The sequence below is a fragment of the Hyalella azteca genome, unplaced genomic scaffold (assembly GCF_000764305.2).
Source record: "Hyalella azteca isolate HAZT.00-mixed unplaced genomic scaffold, Hazt_2.0.2 contig13225, whole genome shotgun sequence".
Taxonomy (NCBI): domain Eukaryota; kingdom Metazoa; phylum Arthropoda; class Malacostraca; order Amphipoda; family Hyalellidae; genus Hyalella; species Hyalella azteca.
This window is the reverse complement of record NW_025943154.1, coordinates 586,472-610,854: the sequence shown is the minus strand read 5'-3', so window position 1 is coordinate 610,854 and position 24,383 is coordinate 586,472. Positions and strand designations below refer to the sequence as shown.

The 24,383-nt window shown below is 35.6% G+C and overlaps 1 protein-coding gene across 1 annotated transcript; it reads right to left on the bottom strand.

Annotated features, from left to right (window-relative positions):
* Nucleotides 1–368: 368 nt before the first annotated feature.
* On the bottom strand, nucleotides 369–23,649 carry LOC125178841. Its single transcript, XM_047883547.1, has 3 exons — nucleotides 23,423–23,649; nucleotides 871–1,293; nucleotides 369–412 (listed from the first exon to the last, which is right to left on the bottom strand). Exons 1-3 carry the CDS (start codon nucleotides 23,496–23,498, stop codon nucleotides 369–371), a joined length of 543 nt encoding a protein of 180 aa, XP_047739503.1. The 5' UTR covers nucleotides 23,499–23,649.
* Between the last annotated feature and the right edge of the window lie 734 nt (nucleotides 23,650–24,383).

The window sequence follows — 24,383 nt, the reverse complement described above, 5'->3', positions numbered from 1 at the left end:
AGTATATTAGATAGGACATTTTTACCGTATTAAATAGAGATCGTATAGCCATATTAGATAGTATATTAGATAGGACATCTTTACCATATCAAATAGAGATCGTAGCCATATTAGATAGGGCATCGTAGCCATATTAAATAGAGATCGTAACCATATTAGAGAGGACATCGTAGCCATATTAGATAGGACATCTTTACCATATTTATAATATATTATATAATGCAAAAATAATGCAAATAATATAATATATTATATAATGCAAAAATAATGCAAATTTTATAATATATTATATAATGCAAAAATAATGCAAATAATATAATATATTATATAATGCAGAAATAATGCAAAATATTAAAGGCAGGCGATTATTAGCGCATAATAGCTTGGTTGTTATTCAACTTCCTTGTGAATGCTGCATCAACGGTTATAATTAATCACAACGGCAATAAAAAATTAATAATTGGAATTTAGCAGACAAGCCTTAAGATTTTAGAGTTATCAGCAAATACAATTTCAAAAAAATAAGAAGAACTGTGATGAAGAGGAGAAACTATGGAGTAAGAAACAATTAAATAAATTTCTGCTTGGACTCCCAAACAGATGATGAAAATATGAGATTTTATTTTGTGGTGTGCCACTCGTGCCACTCAGCTTTCATGAACGAAGCAAAATAATTTTTTTTTGCCTAGCATTAGAATTACAGAACTGTAATCCTAAATGAGTGTTTAAATGCATAAATATTTACCCAATTTTTTAAATCCTGGAGAGTTTCGTTTTCAGCCTCGTGCAGTTTGTTCGACATTGGGACTCGAAAGCGGCTTTTGAGCATTTTTCTCTCTGTTTCACCGGTATTTATATGGAAATTTTCACGCTCATGCCCTGCATCTTGGCTGTCTTGGCCAACGAAATTTTGAAGATCAAGACCAGCTTCATTGCGATTGTTTAAGACCTCTTCTTCCTTACCATCACTAAGCTCTTTGATAAGGAGCCAAGGAGGTAAAACCTGTCTGTTCTCAAAATCCTCTTCACTCTCATAACCTCCCTGCAATACTTGACGATCTATCGAATTCTTAAAGCCTTCCTCGAAGTAATCTACTGTCTGCAATGGATATTCCTCGGGCTGCGACCCAAGTCCTGCACGGTAATTGTAATCGCCAATATGATTAACTGAAGGAATGTCGTAGGATTCGCGGTAGGAGACCAGGGCTTCAGCCAGCGGCGATGGTGCAGAGTGGGCGCCGCTGCGCTTGCCGTGAGCACCGAAGCATGAGTGGCCGAACTGCGAACACGCGCCTGCCGAGGAAACGAAGGATGTTATTTAAGTTAATCAATGCAATCGCAACGTGTGTAATGGATGAGTTAAAAGTAAACAGTTCAAATATTTTAACCATGGAAGCTTTTTTCTGTGAATGTTTTATAAAATAATATTTTAGAAGCATTATCCGTGTCTTACAAAATTCAAACGAAATGGAAGCGATGAACTAAGGCCCGTTGCTAAATTTATTAAGGCGCAATGTAAAACGCGCGTGTGAGCCACACTCAAACAAGTATTTGTAATGCAGTGTGGCTTTCGTCATGCTGACGCCATCGCAGACGAAGCCGATCGCTGAAAATAAAAATTTACGATAAGTCCATATTTGGGAAGTCGCAAATCAGAGCTGTACAGCCAACTAGTATAGTAGTACAGTCGATGTCCAGGTAGCATGGGCAGAGGTAGGGTGGTAAAAGTTTTGTATTGCTCTCCCTTACGACAAGGCTCGTTGTGACACAGTGACATTACATGCGATAAACAACACGACACAGACATACATTAGTGATATGGTCATTGGGCCCGTGCACTGCATGTATGGTCCTCACTAGTGACACGGAATTATTGAACATGTCCGAATAACACTATTGAAGTACAATCAAAAAGCTAAGCTCTATATAACATTTTGAGTACTGTTAGCAATTTCACTTTGAAAAATTCGGGACACAAATAGCCCCTATGTGTAGTTGTCTATGTTAATGGTAAAATCAAGTTATTTTGCAAGTTTTATGTTAAATTTAGACGAGACTTCCATAAAAGCAATGTTAATTAATGTAAATTAATGTAAATTCTTAATTAATGTAAATTTTAATGCAAGGTTTTCGTAGTATAGAATAATGTTCGTAAAGTCATGCATCAATAGTCACATTATAACAACATGTTTTTGCTCACTAAGCCCAACGCAACCGCATGCCAACAAGTAACCTGCTGTCACAGCTCATCTTAAATAAAAATCACGAAATATTGTGAATCAAACTGTTGCTATTTACAACTGCATAAAAGATTTGAGTTTTATACATTTTTCATACATGCATGAAAACTGATCTGAATTTCACACATTTTCCATACACGGCTGAATTCATATAGGAAAATTGAATTATCTTTTATGCAAGCCACGTCTGAATTGAACATAAACTTGCAATATGACTTGATTTTACCATTAACATATACAAAAATTGTTTGGACTTCTCTAACGTTTTTATTATCTTCGTTAATGCAAAGACCCAAGACGCGTAAATCTTCCTAACAAATTTTCCAATTAAATTAGAAATTTTGCCTACAAACTAAAAAGTATTTTTTTTAATGCTGGAGTGCACCAAATTGTACGAAAGTTATAAATTCATCACCAAAACTAGGCGATGTTACGGCAAGTTTCATGGAACTTTAAAGAATATCTCCCATGAGATCATCTTTTGAACCAAGTTGTGCGGCTCATTGACAAATTTCGTCTAAAGGTTGTCATTGATTGACGCATTTAGTTTTCTGATTAGATTTTGATTTCTAACAATTTTTTTCGTCGGCTATAGGTATGTTGTGATCATCACATGTTGTGATCATCACATGTTGTGATCATCACATGTTGTGATCATCACATGTTGCGATGGAGAATTTTGTTGAATATGAACGATCATGCGAATTACACAAATGAAAGATTACCAATTTTAAATATGGAAGATAATGCTAGTTTTTAAAATGAGCCAGCATGTTTGAAATTCTGAACTAAAGCAATTTCAGTAAGTTTTCTTCACTGTTTAGAGGCGAAAATGAAGTCTTAGAACCTCTTTGATAAGACGACAGATATCGTGTGGGCAATATTCAACAGTCAACACCTACAGCCTGGTCTGATAAGCAGCCTGTCTTACTGTGTATACGCTCCCACTGACGCTGTAAACGATATAAAATATAGAGTAACAATTTGACGGCAATATGTTTAGGCCGTTAAACAAAAGAGTTTAATTTGATGATGAATATTGCAATATCTTTGGAAATTTCCCTGCCAATTTTTAATAGATCTGTAATTAGTGCCCAACCGACTTCTAGGTACCTGTTCAAAAGCAGGGAATGTACCTATTCAACTTTGAATGTTTTGAAACTTATTTGGAAACAACGTTGGTATCTTCATGATAGGTACAATTTTGAGCATTTTCCCGCGGTAAATTCTGTTTTTGTTTCGCCGGAAATCTGTGACTATACGGAAATAATTTTACAATTAAATTGTTATTCTCTGGTAAACCTGTGTTCATCCTTCTGTAAAAACGTAAAATTCTGAGAGCTAAATTATCACATGCGAGTGCCCTTTCACATAATTAAATTAAGGCTTGTAATGATTTGTAATGAAAATAATTCAATAATAGTTACGAAGAGAAACGTGCAGCCACTAAATCAAACTGAACAAATAACTATGAATCTAATGTTAATAAAGAGCGTCTAATGAATATAGAATTAATAAAAACATTACAATTGCAATAAATTTGACACGATTAATAGTGAACATCAAGATCGACTTCTTAAAATGGGCAGTAAAGGTTTGGAAAGCTCTGACCTTGCGCTTGTTAAGCTGATTTGCTTCAGTTAATTGTATTGTAAATGAATTAAAATAACAGATCTATTTAAATTAAGATATCACCAAATACTATTTGGCGTGAATGGCGAACGAACGATTTGTCAAGATAATTAGTACTTTCCTATTCTTGGATCATGTGTCATCATGCATGGCTTAGGATTATTTAATAAAGGAAAGGTGTAATTTTTTATTGTTAGCCCTTCAATATTCAAATCCAATTGACTATGAATTCTTTCTGCAAAAAATCCTTTCGTGAAGCAAAAACAAATATTGTTTGAACAAAATTAGCTTTATTTTGTTATGTTTGTATCGTCTACTATACTTTTTTACACTCAACCGGATGACATGCTTGCTCAAACGGTTTCCTTAACATTACATTAACATTAAATTCTCCAAGTTACATTGCAACAACATGCTACATCTAATTCACTGCTTCTCTTCACAGAAAAATATCCATAACTTGCACCTTGACCCAACTTGCATGGAATATTTGAAATTTAAAAATTCCATCATCCAGAATCCCGTAGTATATCCGTGCCGTCAAACCGAATCCCGTTATATAAATCCCGATATATCAATCCCGTTAAATCAATCACGATATATCAATCCCGTTAAATCAATCACGATATATCAATCCCGTTATATCAATCCCGTTATATCAATCAATCACGATATATCAATCTCGTTAAATCAATCGCGATATATCAATCCCGTTATATCAATCCCGTCAATTCAATCACAATATATCAGTCCCGTTAAATCAATCACGATATATCAATCCAGTTAAATCAATCACGATATATCAATCCCGGTATATCAATCCCGATATATCAATCTCGTTATATCAATCACGATATATCAATGCCGTTAAATCAATCACGGTATATCAATCCCGTTATATCAATCACGATATATCAATCCCGTTAAATCAATCACGATATATCAATCCCGTTAAATCAATCACGATATATCAATCCAATTATATCAATCCCGTATTTCTAATACCCCGTTGTCGAATTTCGTTACTTCAAATCCAGCATATAATGTTAAACTTATGAAATGTTATTGAGAAAATGACCTGTTAATCACATATTCACTGTAAAAATTCTATTCAAATCCGTCTTCAGCGTATGAAAGAAATGTACAATTTTGTTCACGAATTTAAATTCCTCAAAAAGAACACCTGAGGCGTCATGCCTGCAGATGCTGCATATCCATGATATTCGCAAAAATTTTAAATCATGTCCATTAACACGCTTAAAAATTTAGATATATCTGTTTAAAAAATAAAGTAGTTAAATTGTGAAGATAACCATAGCTTGGGGCAGACGATTTTTCTGAAGGAAATGTTATGTATTACATTGAACAGAACTGGCACGCATCCTACGCGGTGTTTACAAGGATTTCTTGTCAATTTTTACAAGGATTTCTTGGAAAACAGAATCCAAATACGAGGCTTCATTCAATATATTTCTCGTGAAATATTCATTAACTGTCAGTAGCTTCGGGGCAGGTGATCGTGCTAGTCTATACTTGGAAATTTTCCACCCAAGATCACAGTATTTTTAGAAATAAATTCCCAAGTTTCAATATATAGCTGCAATCAAAGAACATGATCTTCGTTTTTTGCTATAACGAGACATATTAAATGGGTCTTAAATTTCTTATATGCAGTAAAGCTGTTTACCAGCATTGAGACTAGCAAATGGGAGGGAGTTGATACTTATTGGTAGTGATAGGTACTGCATGAACTCCATAGCAAAATTAGCATTTCGATAATAACTAAATTGTATTGACCGTTAAATCGCAGCAATTTAGTGTCTTCCACTTCTACCCATTCAACTAATTTGTTCAACCAAATGGTTGAACTGTCTATCAACTATCAGTGAATAGCAGTTAATAGTTATCCACTATTTTGGGTAACTAGCACTAACACATATGGATCATGAAGGCAAGTCAAATTTATATTGCGAATCTCACCTATTAAACAACGCGGTGGAGGGCAGTCGAGATACGGTTAATTTTGGCGTTCTCATTAATAAAATCTTTATTGATAAAAAAGAGCTTTGTGATACAGCAAGTGGGAAAGAAATCCATATTTATTACAGGAAGAAAATGTTATTTAGGTAATTTACCCATATTTTTGGTTCAGTTTGAACCTAAAGATTATATGAATGAACCTAAATATTATATGAAAATAATGTACCTAAATATTAAGAAACATTCTCAATATTTAGGTACATTATTTTTCGACGGTCACGAAAATTACACGACAATTAATTATGACAGCTACTGGTCGCTTGCTACTAACACTTGTTACTTTTAACGCTACTGACCGAGTAAGCGACTCACTACATTAGTGAGCAAAAATCCTGTAAAAGTGATCAAGACTTTCTAGCTTCAAATTTAATTGAGACAATCGTAAGCTCTGCAGTTAATCTTAACAATTAAACATGAGATTTTTAACGTATTACTATTACAGGACGTACAACTGTCGTACTCTGCTTTACGGTAAGTGTTAGCTTTAACTTTCAAATTGATTCACTCGTTTGTGAGTTACCGATCATTGGTTCGTAAGATATTTTAATAATCGTTTTATTTCAAGTTGAAATATTCAAGGTTTTGTCCCATGGGTTTGTTCCACGATATCAATTAAATTTGTCTATTTGTTGCGCTCAGGATGAGTTAGTATAGTAATATAGTGTATAGTATCTTCGGCATTGTAGTTTAGGCCTTGATAGGCCTATCGCCGATACTTATTCTTTTCGTGACCAGTTTACAGATCTAAAAAACTGCCTTTTTGATCAAATCTTTTCAACGGACGGTGGTTTGAAATCGTTTCTAGACTTTCAGCATACAAAAATTAAATCGGCACAACAGGGCTCTTCAGAATATTATCACAGGCGTGTCCTGTTCTTGATCCATTTATAAAAATGAATATATCATTTATCCAAATATTGACACACTTCTTAACCACAGTACGAGCAGAGGGTGGACGCTGTATTGCTACATCATTTTACTAGGCTAAGCTGGATCCGGAATACCCACCCATGAGCGAAAATTACATCGCTAGTTGGTCAAAGTTTCGCTCATTGCTCTGAGTGTTTGGTTGAGATACGGCACGATACTTACGATGCTAATGATTTCTGAAAAATTACCATTCTCTAATTGACAATGCGACCAATCTAGAAAATTCCAATTCCTTCTAGAAAATTCCAATTTCTTCTAGAAAATTCCAATTCCTTCTAGAAAATTCCAATTTCTTCTAGAAAATTTCAATTACTTCTAGAAATTTCATGTCAAGCGCGCTGGAAGCCTCTGGGTCTATACTTTCAAAAAAAATTTAAGAGATCGTAAGTTCATCAGCCAATCATTGACGGCCTTTCAAGCAAAATCCCCCAATCATGGACAAGAAAATAGAGCGTAAGTACTTACGTTCACTTAGCGAGTTTTGAAAGTATGGCACCAAGTCAACTCCGGAGCCATTGTATTCTTTAGTTGTTAATAGATATAAGTAGCGCGACGTGCCTGCTCCTATCGTAGGTTGCTTCGCCACATCACCTTCAAGGGCCACTTCAACATCGTGAATCTTAAACTTGCTTTAAGTTGAGCGGGGCACGAATGCGTGCCTTCACGTGCACGTATGCGTGCAGCTGGGTGGGGCACGAATGCGAGCCTCCACGTGCACGTATGCGTGCCTTCACGTGCACGTATGCGTGCAGCTGAGTGGGGCACGTATGCGTGCCTCCACGTGCACGTATGCGTGCAGTTGAGTGGGGTACTAATGCGTGCCTCCACGTGCACGTATGCGTGCAGCTGGGTGGAGCACGTATGCGTGCCTCTATACCGTGCGTATGTGTGAGCCCGTGAGAAGCCGACTAGGACCGTAGACTGCTCAGTCTATATTATTCACGCTACTTTTGTTTATAATTTATTTAATTGTGATCAAGTTTCCTTTAGACACCTTCATGTGTCTAATTAAGCAGTTGCCCACTCACGAACTTCCTCTTAAAATGTTTTTAATTATATTTTTAGTTATTCTTAGTGTTATTATTATTAATTCCTTGTCCATTCCGACAACGGCCTTAGAGGTTGCCCCAACAATGTGTAATTTGAATAATATATAAAATACTATTCAAATATATAAAGATATGATCGATGCGCTGCATTGTTTTAAATTAGATTCCAAATTTTATAATCAAAAGATCATTTTTCAACGAGTTGATTCATTATGGTAATTAAAATCGTCAATTAAGCTATGCGGTGACTTTTTTCACGCTCTAGTATACAGACAGAAAAACTCACCCAGATTACAAGGTCCGCCATATTTATGGCAACGGATGTTTGCTGTATAAAAATAAATTGGTTTCTATGAGATTTTTCTTTTATAATGAAGTTTATTATCATCTATTAATTCATCTATTTTATATTGCAGAAGTCTAAGGTGTCTAAATTTACTATGACCTATGGCAGTAGATAGAAATGCAATTATAACCCTGCATGAAAAGGGCGAGAGTAACTCAGTCATTGCAAAAAAGCTCCAAATTCGTCGTGAAACTGTGTGGAAGGTGGTAAAAAAATTCAAGGAAACTGGTGAAACATGTAATCGACCTGTTCAAGGAAGGAAACGAAGTGTCCGAACAAAACAATTGGTCAAAAACACGAGGGAGAAGTTGAGGAGAAACCCTCGTCGCTCAACTGCAAAATTGGCTGCAGAAGCAGAAATCAGTCAGACATCAATGCGCAGAGTCCTCAAAGATGACCTCAAAACCTCCCCTTACAAGATGCAAACAAGGCATGAACTAACAGACCATCATGAACGAATAAGGCTCGAAAGATGCCAGCACATTCTGGATCTCATTGAGGATGGCACGCTGCCCAGCTTAATTGGTGTTCAGTGACGAGATAAAATTTTACATTGAACAAAGCTTTAACCGTCAAAATGACATAATTTGGAGTCAGGATGGATCTGTGGCAACCAGAACAGCAACACGACGTCAAAATCCCATGTCCGTGATGGTTTAGGCCGCGGTAACCGCCACTGGGAGGTTCCCATTCGTTTTTGTCCCCTCAGGAGTGAAATTAAACAGTCAGCGATACATTTTGGAAGCTGTGTTGTTTACCTTGAGCCCGTAAACATTTCAACGGCTCACCATGGAGTTTTCAACAAGAATCTGCCCCATCACATAGCTCAAGCATGACCCAAAACTTGATTCAATGTCACATCCCAGCGTCCATTAGCAAAAATGAATGGTCCTCATGAAGCTCTGATTTGAATCCTCTCGATTTTTCTGTGTGGGCTATTTTAGAGAGTAGGGTCTGCAGAACACCTTATGATTCTTTGGATAGTTTAAATTCTAAATTGACACGAGAATGGGACTTGATCCATCAAGAAATGCTGCGTGTCTCCTGTGAAGCTTTCCCGCGTAGATTGGAGGCCGTCATTAAAAATAAGGGTGGTCATATTGGATAAATATGTCCGAGAATTGTTTAGGTAATTCTTGGTTACTAGCTCATCCAATAAAAAAGCAATGCAGCTGTTTGTTTCACTGAGAAATTACAAAAAACATGCGTTGCCATAAATATGGCGGACCCTGTATATAAACAAATATGTTCAGTGTAAAACTCGTAATTTGTCCGTGACAGTAAATATAACTCATCTAGTATAGCACATGTTCGTATAGTATACCCAATACTACAAACATTTCTGGTTGAAATTTTTTGTATTGAATAATGGTTCAGGATGAATAATAGTAGGAACTTTTAACTGGTTCACAATCCAAAGTAAAAATCACAAATGTAAATTAATATAGAAAATTTTCATACCTTTTCCCTAAAATGAAGATGGCTGAAAAAAGGTTACTTATGAAATTGTGTCATATGAGCATCGAGTGAAGCAATTGGCACCTACGCGTTCCAATCCACGATTGCATTGCCAGCTTTACTCAAGCCAGTCCTTCGCTTTTTGTTTTACGCTTCTAGTCACTTTTTAGCGCATTTTCTCATTTATGGAAAAAATGCACTATTGTGCTCGCCATGTCCGTCTGTCTGTCTGTCTGTCCGTCCGTCCGTGCGTGACCTCAAGTTTTCTTCGACCAGATAATGCGCTCTCTGTCACTCACTGCAGTGAGTACTGAGTTATATTTTTTATTTCGCTTTCAATGGCTTGACGTCGAAAAGAAGCGTAATAACTTATATTTAACTTATTAGTTCAACAATTACTAATATTGTTATTTATGTGCGTTGATATTTACTCACTAGAGATATGACAGATACATGATACAAGGGCTCACAAATAGAAAATTGTTCTTCCCACTTAAACTCGCTCATTGTTTTTACAAGTCCACTGAACAACAATAGTTCCTCGATCAACAAAGTATCCAATAAGAGTTTTTCACAGCATTTATTTAGTCAATAATTGTTGGTTTCTTTAATCATAAATTGTTATTCTCGCCAACTTTTAACTACAACAAAAGCTTTCTCACGAATTCAGCAGAAAATAATAATTTTTTCTCGTTTAAAAGAATCACGTCGATCGAGTTAGACAATATTTATGGCTGTCAGAGATGCAATTTACGCTCGAAGTTACTAATGGACGTTCTTTACCTTTCACCATATTTCTTGTCTTTGCACATTCTTTTTCGTTGGCTTTGCACAAATAACTTCATTCTAATTATTCAGAATGTCTATAAAACTTATTGTAAAACCTACAACGTATTTACTTGAATTGGATTGACAACTTTCTTCATTGTTTTTGTTAGATATTAATTATTGTTAATATAGATGTTTTCCCACAGACAACCAAATTTTTTCTTTAAAAAATGTGTCCAACAAAATATTTATTATTAAAATTGTGTTAACCCTTTACAGAATTTCTAAGAATCACCCTGTGGGTGCAATACTTATAGTAAGAGAAGAATAATGAAAATAGTTGTATTCACACAACTCAGCCCCGTTGAGGTGCATTGAATTCCTTGGAATGTGGACTGTTCGAATGGCAAATGGGAATGTCGAGGTACCTACTACCTGCATTCCTTCCTGGATTATTCCGGGAATCGTCTTGACAATCTACGTTGCCGGCATTTGTGTGTCAATGCGTCTTTACGTCTACTCTGGAGGCTTCCTTCAGAAACTAAATTTTAGGGAATTTTGTAAATAAGCGAGAAAATAATTTGCATTGTATTATTATTATTATTATTATTATTATTATTATTATTATAATTATTATTATTATTATTATCATTATTATTAAAAGTTTCGCTACCGTAAAATAATTTGCTAATTTCTTATTATCAAATCATGGTATTGAGTATTATAAACTCTTGCAAGATTTTTGATTTTTTTAGACGCGGTGCCACATTCAAACTCACCTATTATGAAACATCTCATTTCATGATTCGATTAGTATTTAATTATTATTATTTTTATTATTATTTATCGCTTAGTATTTAACAAAATTAAATCAATCCCAGACACTTGGCCATTGCACGTGTTTATCTAGATAATAAACACAACTTTCACCTTTCAAGAACAGCAAATCCCGCCTTCAATGACATCTTCAATTATTTAAATACTTTAATAATTTTTTTTTTTGTTTGGCTCCCAAAATTTTTTCACTTTGGCAAAATGTCTCCGATTAGAAGGAATATTTCAATTTTTTTCAGTAAAGGCCATAATGAATTACACGCTTATTAAACATCAATAGTTTTCATTAACATACATTCCTCATTAACCATAATGATGACTTCTTAAATGATAAGTTATCATAACGATAACTTCTTAACTGAGAAGTTATCGTTCTTATAACTTTTTAATCGACATTTTACCATAATAGTAACTTCGACTTGGCGTCGAACTCGCTCATCTTTCAGACTGGATTTTAATTCTATAGAAGATTTTCGCCCGCTAAGAGAAAACTTTACAAACACTTGACACTTCAAGTAATAATGAAGAGGAAAGTTTTATGACAGATGCCATTAACGAATGAAAAGCATTAGTTCTGAGTAAACGAGTTCTCTGATAAATATTGACGAGCGCATACAGTATATTGTATTGAAGCAAGAACACTGTAGACTGTATGCAAGCAATACTGTTACAAAGAACACTGTATAGACTGTATACAGTGAACACTGTATAGTACAGGTATACAGGTTCACTTTACAGGTATCACCTGTACAGTGAACACTGTACAGGAGAACACTGTATAGTAGACTGTATGGGAGCAATACTGTTACAATGAACACTGTAGACTGTATGGAAGCAATACTGTTACAAAGAACACAGTAGACTGTATGCAAGCAATACTGTTACAAGGAACACTGTAGACTGTATGCAAGCAATACTGTTACAAGGAACACTGTAGACTGAATGGAAGCAATACTGTTGCAATGAACACTGTAGACTGTATGCAAGCAATACTGTTGCAAGGAACACTGTAGACTGAATGGAAGCAATACTGTTACAAGGAACAATGTAGACTGTATGAAAGCAATACTGTTGCAATGAATACTGTAGATTGTATATAAAACAATACAGCACAATGTAATGTTTAATTCGTATGTTTTTCATATCATTATGATCAGACTTAATTAAAAAATTCCATTAAACATTTTAAAAGAAAACAGTTACTAAACCCATCAACGACATTGTGCCTTATTTTGTTAGATCTTTATTGGCAATCAATCTACAGACAATTAATGTGATGAAAGTGTCATCTTAACCCTCTACCACCATACATGAGTAACCGGAGCAATATTGTCACAAGCCAACTTCCCTAAAAGGATACGTTCTAGTGAACGCAAAATGACTTGCACTGATGGTTGCCGCCACGTACAACTTTAAAATGTTCTCTGTTGCGTTCAAACTTACTTCCCCAGGTTGCTACACTCAATAGTTCACGTATAATTTAAGTTGAAAGTTATGTTCCCGGAGAGTGACATACGGCGGTAGAGGGTTAAGTTTAAAGTTATGGTAATCATTATGTTAATCATGTTATGTTGACTCTCTACATCATACGGATGTAGAGAGTCAAAACTACATGAAGCCTCATGCCAAGTTCATGAAACAAAATACGTCAGTTCTGATGGCGAGAAATCGCAGTGCCAATGATATTACGAGCCTGCGAAGCGATCTGATGTTTCATGAAGCTTGCACAAACAACATTTTAATTTGCCTTGTATTTCATAGCCACTTAAAACGTTGCACTTTTCGCCATGTATTAGCGAGAGTAATTAATTTTCAATAGAACGACTACAGCGAATGTTAAATTTCCAATCAGGATATATTTTTTGTGTTTTATATATTTTCCATTAACAGACAACAGGCTGCTGGTTGGTCGTTCACCATTTATTTTTTTAATTAGCTAATTAGAGTGGCTTTAATCCGCTCTTTAAAGGGACGTTGAGCCTGAATAAAGCGAGTCAACCAAGTAGACCGCGAGCATTTGGATAAAAGTTTTTGAGGCGACTATGTTCTGTTAATTGATTATGTCGCACTACGCTGAATAAAAAATTGTGTTATATAAAATGTTTTTTGACGATTCTCCTATTTATCGCTCTGAAGTAAGTGATATGTTCACTGCAATGCATATCACCCAAGAGTAATAAAAAATAACATATTTTCATAAAAATATCTTTCATTTTATATATCAAATATAGCATATTTTATCCACTTTAATTATAAGCGTGAAAATATTTCCCGTTTGCACGTGAAGGCAGCGTTGGGCGTCGGTTTAACTTCTGCACGGCAAGACTCAACGTAATATACGAAGCAGGCGTTTTAGCTCGGGTGAAGCCGAGTTTCAAGATCACGAAGTCATCGAGGAGACCAGATGAGGCCTAATTCAGTTATGGCCCAGAGGCCCAGGCCAGCGAAGCGGAGAAAGGTCCCGCGGGGACGGCCCTTGCAAGCAAGGGCTCCTTGCTTGCCAAACCAAAGGCTCCTTGACCCTTGCTTGCACGAAAACGGTATCAATGGCCTCAGGAGTGGGCCAAGTTAGCAGGTAACTTGAATAATTCATTGAGATAAATATTACAAGGATATCTGAGTTTCTCGTTTCTTTTTGTTTCTTTGTAATTTATTATGAATATCAGGTAAATTCAAGTCCGATTTAACCATCTAATACGACGCATGGAAGATTCGGTTAAATTATTTGCGTTTTGTCAGCTATGGTAATCACATTTTAATTAATGTTCTCCATCGGCAATAAACACCTCCTAAGGTGTCTTATTTCTCCTAAAACTAAAAGCCACGGATTCAAACCCAAGACAAATAATTTAATATCCCTTAACCCTAATTGCCTTAACGAGTTGCTCTCAAAAACCGAGTACCGAAAATATGGCTTATGCACATCCTTGAAAAATGGCCCATAAAGGCTTAAGAATGCGGTGATTATGGTGGTCATGACTTAAAACATTCAGAGTCTGGAGGCATTACGCGGCCTTCGTCGTCGTTTCCAGACTCTCTTCAGCATTTTTATTCGTTAATGCTAACAACTTTAAAGACATTATATATTTGCCTTAAGAAATAAACTTTATTAAGTGTAGAAACGTAGTACAGAAGAGAAGGTTTAGACGTGAAACACAACAGTTATAGTGCAGCGTTAAAGCTGGCAGTTTAAGTGGTATTGTATTCTTTTTTTTTGTCCACAGTTACAAACTTAATGAAGCGGCGAAACAAATTGTAAGCAAAAGAAATGTTTAAAAGGGAGCAGATTAATCCATAGTGAATTAAAAGCAAGAAATAAGCTACCGCAATTTAATCAAAAATGAATCCTCCTAAGAAAATACATGCGAAAAAATTAATCTTTTCAGTCCACGATGAAGAAAATTATTCGTAAACCTCATCCCTTCTTTCTTTACTTAGTGATGTTTGGGCAGACCTGCCTCAGCTACAACAAGAGAAATGTTTTGAGGGCTGTTGATGCTATTTTAAGTACTGTTTTAAATTCTGTTATAGGAAGGCTGTTCGAGTCGCTGTTCTGAGGGTTGTTTTCAATGCTGATTTGAGGCCTGTTTTGAGTTCCGATTTTCTTCGCCTAACGTTTACGAAACTCAAGCGTTACCGTAGGGCGAACAAATTTGGAATATTTTCTTACGTTTTTTTCAATAGATTTTAAGTTAGAATTAAGTATAAAATGAACAACGATCTATATGATATAATTCTGCCAGCGACCTCTGCATTAATTTTCGGAGCCCACATACCGTACTGATAATACCTCTCTGTTCCTACAATTAAATTTACCGTACTTATCGTTCATTTTTAATTATCTTTATCTTTAAATTCCTATAACTTGGTTATGTAAGTTCAATCCTTAGATATCTTCGATGAAATGTCCGTCCGTCTAATTGCAGTTGAAACTATTCTCTTTGAACTAGAGCTCAATATTAAGCTAAATTTAGTGCCCTCGTACAACGCAATTTTTTCGGACTAAATCCCTTTTAAATGTCTGTCCTCGCCGGCTGTTCCTGTGATGCAATTTTTCAGTCATTGCTGCGCCAGGATGGCTCGCTTATTTCAATCCTTCGCTGTTTTCTGTAATTTTAAACCTATGCTAAATAAAAGATTGTTGTCATTTGTAATTTTAAACCTAGGCTTAAAGATTGTCGTCATTAACAATTCTTTTGAGGTAATAATTCATAACAGACCTCATTAAATCATTTTATGAGAAATTAGGGTATTTAGAAAGTGTTTCACATAAAAAAGGATCTTCACGACCTACTTAATTTAGCTTTTAGAAGAAACGACTGCAATTTTGTGGTGTTTTTTCATTTAGGAAGCCAGTCTGCCAGCAGTAAGAGTTTCCACCAGCTGTTTTTAAGGAGTTTAAATGTGTTGCGAATAAATTTTCTTATTTCAAGCTAAAGCGTGGGCCGAAGATTCGCAAGCTTAAATTACACCTCACAGCGTATCGCTACTTCAAAAAACATTTACCAAAAAGCTTCATGTTTCTTTAAGCATTAGTTTAGCGAGCTCGACGTGCGCGCCTTGTTAAGTAATCAACGAGGTCGCTTTAAAATGCATTCACTTTGAAGGAGAAATTTGAAGTTTGAATTCAAATTAATTGGTATGAGGCGTTTTATGATAAACTTAAATTGGCTCTTCAACGCTGGATTTCACTTTCTGGGCTATTTATTTTATCTAAATTATTATTTTTAAATTAAGTAGTTTTATTAAACAACCGGTATTCGTGATCACCTTCAACCATATTGATTACTTATAATTACATAAGTACGAACGCAAAATGTAAAGTTTTGAATTAATGAAATATGCACGAATGCAGAACGTAAAGTTTTACATTCGTGTTTACTACTACCCTGTTAATCATCAACATCTACTAATCATCAACATTTTCAACGATTGATTAATTTTCTGTTGGAAAATATTCTCACCAAGCACGGTAATTTGATTGATTAATATAATAATATCAATAATTCGTTGCTTGATCACGCGCGGCTTCTGCTGGGCTCCGAAATTTTTCGAATATAATATATTTCGAATTTCGCTTTGGAATATAAACCTATACTGGGATATTCGTTGAACACTCGGATGGCTTCGAATATATAATAAGTTCTATTAATGGCTTTACAGCCAATTACTTGCCTTAATTTATGTGAATAGAAGAAAACATTCAAGCTTTTTTCGCTCGTAACAATACAATAAACACAGGTTAAAATTTTCAATATTAATTATACCCAGCACTTTATTTTTTCCATTATTGATAGAGACTAATTTTATTTGGGATTCAAGTACAGTAAAACAAAATTTCATATTGTATGGAAGTTTGAATTCAAGTAACGAGACAGTTACCCAATGAAATTTTTCGTGTTAACGAATTCGAAAACAAATGTTAATATTTTCAACGTCCATTGTGCTCAGGAATGAATGTATTTTGGTCTCGTGATAATAAAGACGTTCACTTTATTTGAAACCGTGAGCGCAAGTGAAGAAAAAAATCCGCAATTTTTCGCATTGAATAATGCGATAGTATTAGTTGCGCACTTCGTAGCTTGCACATCGATTCGCTGCCATTTAATTATGCTTTTCTTTTAGGGAGACATCCCAATTTGTTTTCATTTCGATCAGTTCGCCATTCTAAGTTTCTTTCTTTTTTTACAACTTCTGATTAACTACAAATGGTTCAGTTTCATCATATTCAAATCGATTGAAGATAATGATTTATTATAGTTTTCAAACCTATTAATTATAAAGATTTTTTATTATACCTCGTAATTGTTGAAAAGGCTGGAAATTTAGAAGTAAGTATTAGAAGTAATAGAAGAAAGTATTAGAAGTATTTGCCAACTAATATTATTGGTTGCACTTTAGGCAATGCACTGTCATTTTTTTCAGGTGTGTGCAATATTTTTTCGTGTTCAACAACAGTTCATTTCATAAAGATAAAATAGCAGTGTCAATTCTTGAATCGTATTTTCCAACACAAAAAGTTTCATTATGCTGCCGCCATGTCTCCAGTTTCTCATGAATATTATTGCTTTAAAGGATAATTTTGAAACATGACATTTTATTAAGTTCTAAGCAAACGTGAAGTCTCGCGTAATTATTCCTTTTATGAAGTTTTGTTGCGAATACCATCTTATATTCTGGGTAATGTTTTAAGTAATCTTATATTCTGGGTAATGTTTTATGTTTAAGTAACCGCGCTATGCTAGCTTGCTCGCTTTCCATGAGTGAGCTGAGAGCAGCTGTGGTCCATGAGTGAGGTGAGAGCTGCTGTGGTCCATGAGTGAGGTGAGAGCAGCTGTGGTCCATGAGTGAGGTGAGAGCTGCTGTGGTCCATGAGTGAGGTGAGAGCAGCTGTGGTCCTAAGTAAGGTCAGGCCGGTTGTTCATTACATATGCGAGGCAACACTAAGCTCTTTACTTGACGTTTAACTTTCGCTGTCAATTTAAGTTACCGAAGTGCGTTCTTTAAAAAAACTTTATTCTAAAAACTGTAAATCAAATGGACTCGCATCTTCAATCATGTTATTCTTTACACACGCACAGACTTACGAAATATATTTGACATCCTAAGCGAACAATTTCTTGCGAGTTACCAAACAAATCTGACGATTTATTGCTGCTGAAACGCCCGAAAATGAACAAAATGTTCTAATTTATGGGCAATTATATTGATGAACTTCAATACATTTTATTCAGCACATTTTATTCGCGATCTCAGACTCAGGAATTATTATAAGAGCCATTAAATTTTATCTAAACTTATCCTCTAATGCGGAACTAAATACCTGCTTATTTATATATCACCTCTATGAAAATTTAGTGAAAACATATTTTAAGGAATTATCGCTAAATAAAGCTGTGATTATGCACATAAATCGATTATTCATTGTTTTTGAAGAAAAAATAATAATTTACACGGCAAACGCGTCTGCTTTGTGGTCACGTCTTCATATTTGTGTGTTTCTTGCAGAGCAATTAAGTAACATTTATATGAAAATCAGCATTTAAAGACAGGAATTAAGAAGAAACAACCGATTTTATACAGTCAGAAAGCTTCAATCCACTGATCATGGTGATTTCTTACATGAAATAGCTTTTATTTGAGTTGAAATACCAATTTCGCAGTTGAGTTTCGTTCATTATTTTAATATGAAATGTACTCACTCCTTTTTCAAACTATTATTTTTTATTTTCCAATTTTCCCTGCATTACATATTTATTCTAAATAATTTATACTTTATTTACCCGTACGTTGGTACGAGTTGTGGTCTGGACCGAGCAACGAGCACTGCACTTAGAGAAATGTGTAAAGCTTTGTCCAAATAGCTACTCACTTTTTGTCCTGAAGGAGATCATCCATACCCGGAAAAAATGAGTGGTGCTACGTGCAAAAAATGTGTCATTATTTGTACAATTTGTGCCACGGATTTTCCTGAGTGCAGCAAGACTCACTTTTTGTCCTGAAGGAGGTCATCCATACCCGGCAAAAATGCGTGGTGCTACGTGCAAAAAGTGTGTCACTATTCGTACAGTTCGACCCATTAATTTCTCCGTGTGCAGCGATATCAAAGCGAGAGCGATCAAGCCACGACGTCCGGTGTGTTTCCGTCTCACCTTCTGTTCGTAACATCGCAATAGCGCACTACCTTCTGAATAGCAAACCTGTTGCCCAAAGCTTCATCACGGCACTGCAGACCTTTGATCGGATCCTGGGTAAATGCACGCACCAACCGAATGATTATGTTGCGATTCCTAAATGTATTGGTGGAACTTATTAAAGCTAAAGAGTTTAAACTTAGCCGCTGTGTAAATGCACGCACCAAACGAATGATTATGTTGCGATTCCTAAATGTATTGGTGGATCTTATTAAAGCTAAAGAGTTTAAACGTATCCGCTGTGTAAATGCATGCACCGACCGAATAATTATGTTGCGATTCCTAAATGTATTGGTGGACCTTGTTAAAGCTTGAAACTTATCCACTGGGTAAATGCATGCACCGACCGAATGATTATGTTGTGATTCCTAAATGTATTGGTGGATCTTATTAAAGCTTGAAACTTATCCACTGGGTAAATGCATGCATGCACCGACCTATTCCTAAATGTATTGGGGATCTTATTAAAACTTGAAACTTATCCACTGGGTAAATGCACGCACCGACCTATTCCTAAATGTATTGGTGGATCTTATTAAAGCTTGAAACTTATCCACTGGGTAAATGCACGCACCAACCAAATGATTATGTTGCGATTCCTAAATGTATTGGAGGAATTTATTAAAGCTTGAAACTTATCCACTGGGTAAATGCACGCACCAACCGAATGATTATGTTGCGATTCCTAAATGTATTGGTGGATCTTATTAAAGCTTGAAACTTATCCACTGGGTAAATGCACGCGCCGACCGACTGATTATTTAGCGATCCCTGACACTATTTGTGGATATTATTGGAGCTAAGGACATATATTGATATTTCAAATGGCTATATTGATCAATTGACAATATAGCAATTTGAACCACATATGCCTTTTCGCTCCCATAGATGTGCAGCCAGAACTTTAAATCCTACTAAACGTATCAATAAATTGATCGAGTCAGCACACTAATTTCTAGGAGAAATTCACCCTGTTATAAAACGACAAAATTATATTTACCTAATATTGATGTTGTGTTGAGGAAATCCTTGCTTCAAATTTACTTATCTTCAATGATTTTTTCCGATATACCAATTTTATTGGCATTATCATATATACGATAATATCAATAAATTGGTTCATTGGTGAATCCCTCGTAATCAACTCATGATTGAAGTCAGCAAGATCCTGAACAAAAAGTCCGACTTCGTTGAAATGACTGGATTTTGTTTTAATGAGATGAAATATTTTTATGACCTTGATTTCTCGTTAACCATTACTCGATTTGGACACAGCACTTCAGCAACGTAAATGTTTCGTAATAATTTCATGCGTTGGCAATAATTGAACACATTTGATTTGTTGCTTATTGTTGATAATGAGCGATTCAATTAACATTGAATTGGTACCTGCTTGCAGTCATTGATAAGGCTTAATAAATCCAAGCTCAGAGCATCATCTGTGAAGCCTCATAACATTATTTTCATTGAACGAACAAACCTATTAACAGATTGCGTGAAAGCGAGCTTGATTGGAAATTTAATACATGGATACGAATTTTTTCATATTTAAACATGTGAATATCAAATAAAAAATACTAATCACCCTCATCACAATGGTTAATACACTTTTAAAGTCGCCATACTTTAGGAGTTAATACGTAACTGAACTCACATTCCTAGACATTCATATATCTTATTCATTCAACATTAATATAAATGTTTGAGGAATCCTTGCTACTTTGCAAATCCTCTGCAGGAAAATTTAATTTACTGAATGCAACCCTCCGTGTTTTCGAAGCTCGTAATGCGATGACGTTTGGTAAAGACGCAACACGTCTTTATTATAATTAAAATAATTCAATATTCAACACGCATTCGACTTTTCAACCTACATCTCATTGAGAGACGCTCTCATCCGTCTCCTGGATGCTTCATTTATGTTCTTCGTCTCTTCAATGACGATGCAAAAATCTCAACTAATAACTACAACTTGGTCAAATCCTACAGAATTGTTAATTTCGCATGTATTTATGAATGATTTTATAGGTTTATTTCGCAATAACATATTGGAATGAGAACGGATTTTTGCTAATGTGATAAATTAAAAATTTCTGATGTTATTAATTAAAATGAACGTAAATTGCAATAATAGATCCTTCAGTGTTGATGTGATGCAAGCCGGTAGCCCAGATTCAAATTTTAAATCGGGTCCTACAGGAAGGTTATTAGCTTGTTGAGACCTAGAACTGAAATAGATCCTCCTGCGTGGTGAATGAATAAAGTAAAGAATGATTTTCGAATTGATATTGATAATTCTTATGCTAATCATTGCTCCTTATTATTGTCCGAAGACGTCACGAGTGTTTAAAGTATCCGTTTTCTCAACGACTATTTCAGATTCGACGATAATTAGAATAATTTATTATAAAATGTTTAAAAAAGTGTCCAGAGTTATTGTTATTTTGTCAAGGCAAATTTCTAAAAAGTGCTCCGTAAAAATCGCCTCCAGATTGCGTGAGATTCATCGTGGTTTCATGCAAAGATCGATCGCTTCCACGAAACGAACGTCTATCAGTCCCCTAACAAAATTTAGCGTCGCCCCAGCTTCTGGTACTGCAAATCAGAAGCTGACGCGTCTGTAAATTTTCATTGGATCATACCCTAACAAAATTTAGAGTCGCCCCAGCTTCTGGTACTGCAAATCAGAAGCTGACGCGTCTGTACATTTTCATTGGATCACAGGTTACCGCTAGAGAATAGGTCTTATACCAGCCTGGCGTCAGTCGTCTGCAAAACTGCAGCCTTTACCCCGTCATCTCTTGCTAATGAGATATGAACCTGCAATAAAACTGCACGTGCCGAGCTCGCCACATAAGATTGCCAAATGAACCACCAGATTCACATCGTTAATCACGATCGAATTTTCGCTCCGTGTATAGGTTTGGTACTTCGTTGTACGCCAATCAGTCAGTTTCATAAATTTTTGAGCGTTTTTGGATACGCGGAAATATATTGATTTGCAAAATAAGTTTTATACCTATAACTAAAAGAAGTTAGGAAGTAATAAAGCCGAAATGACGAAAAATAAGAAACGCAAAAAATTAGCTCTATAGCTGTTGAACAAATTAGAATGTCGAGCTTGCCCGTGGTTCTTGTATTAATTGAATTCAAATTTAAAACAATGACTAAGTATAGGTCGCTAAACAAGCGACCCTGCTTTTACGCATTGAGAAACAGCGTTCCGAAGCCACGAAAACTCACTCCATTCATTCAGATATCGGAAAGAACAGCTTACTTGTTCTGCATAAATTACGAAACTCATTCCCAATTGTAAATACTGTGAGTTTACTGTATCTATAAGTGGATATTGATATCTTTTTTCTGGTGGCAAATGTTCATCCCTGATATTATAGTGCACAGAGGCATTTACAAATGGACTAACAATGTACCTGTTCTAACTTATGCACACTGATTCACGCGGCAGTATTATGAGTCATTTAACGATACCGCAACGTTGTTCAGTCCACAGAAATTTTCGGCCATAATTACTATTCCATATCGCAGTTTACTTTACAGGTAATCACATTGCGTGCACTTGAAGAACTATCAGACAGGCACGAAGCTCTCTTCTTGCGCCACTGATTTTGTCCAGAACAATGTTTGCCCTGCACCAATTACCAGCTAGCGATTCAAGCATTGTTTGCCTTTATAGATTAAAGATAAAAGACGACATGAACTACGCTATTTGCAACTTCGCTTTGCCATGCTCTAATCGAGCGATCAAACATACATGACGTCCCGGGCTTTGTATTGAAATCTTAAAATCTATAAGTACTTCTTACAATCTCATATGCAAACCAGGTTTTTCAGTCTCATCTCGAAGACTTGTGTTATTTATCACGTAATTCATTGTGCCAGGATTGATTCCTACGATAAGTTCCTCTTTGTGAATCCTTCATCAACCATTTTATGTGAGTAAATTAAAGCTTTCCTATTCTAATTTGAATACTTTCTTGAACAATCTAATGAAAATACTTTTAACCGTGAACCTGAAATCTGGACAACGAAACACCATGCTTATGAACACGTTTGCACAAACGTGGTTCCTTCATGTCCAAATAATTTTGTTTTCACGCTGTAAGTGTGAAAAAGTGAAAATAAAGTGATTCGCTGGCAAAATTAAATTCTCATACAAGCGATGCAGTTAGCTAGAATCACGTCAATTTGTTAAATTGTTAAGAAATAATTCTGCGTACGGGCAATGAGTTCCAATATATTCAATTCCGTACATCGGTTTTGAGACTAAAAATTCAATAATACCTGTATGACGATTAGATATGTTTTTCTGAGATTTAACTAATAGTTGAGTGTAATAACGGATAATTTATAATTTTTATAACAACTCAAGACATTAGAACGCATGCACTATATAATCAATGCGGTACTCACCGTTGGCGCCGTGCAGCTCAGACGCGACAAACAACAGCAGCGCGGTGAACGCTCTCAGCTTAGACCACGGCAGCATGATGACGCGTAGACGTGGTAGATGATAGACGTGGTAGATGACGTTTATCTTGCACAGAGAGTAGACGTGGTAGACTATTTATACTTCGCACACAGTTCTGCTATGGTATTTGACGAATACCTTGCACACGTTGTTGATGTGATAGATGACGTGTGTTTTGCACACGGTGTAAATGTGGAAGATGACGTACAACTTGAGTTGTAGACCGTGTTGCAACACGGTGTTGCAAACGCGGCTGCTAACTTGTATCTTATATTAGGTGTAGTAAACGTGGTAGATAGCGAATCTTCTGCTCTATGTGAAATAGACGCACTAGATAATATTTTGCAGTAGACGCTGCAGATAACGAATTTATCGCTAATCGTACAAAAAAACGCTGTAAGTAAGTTTTATTTTACACTAGATGTAACAGACCTGGGGGATATATATTGTTTATCGTACACACGGTGTAGGCTTAAGATCAGTGGATTTTACAATCGATATTAGCCGAGAACTGCTTCATAAATTACAAATTTAATCAGCACAATGAAGAGATGTGAAGCTAATTGACGAGATGTAAGAAAGAAGTAGATATTGCTATCCTTATAAGAAACTGTTAGAATGCGGTTAATGCCTCATGGAGCCCCAAAAGCAAAAGTATTGCAGGTGAAGTGGAACAAGATTATCTGCAGATTAGTTATATAATTGGATGATTTCTATCTTTTTTAATCTTTGTGACTGCAATATTATTGAGATACTTATTACTTATGGTCAATATCTTAGTAATGTTTACTGTAATTCAGTTATTGAGTCACAGTGACTTCAAGAAGAGAAGAACAAAGTTTGTCGGCTTTGCTTCCTTTGTTCGTTTCCGATTTAACGTGAAATTTGAGGTAATTTCATAAG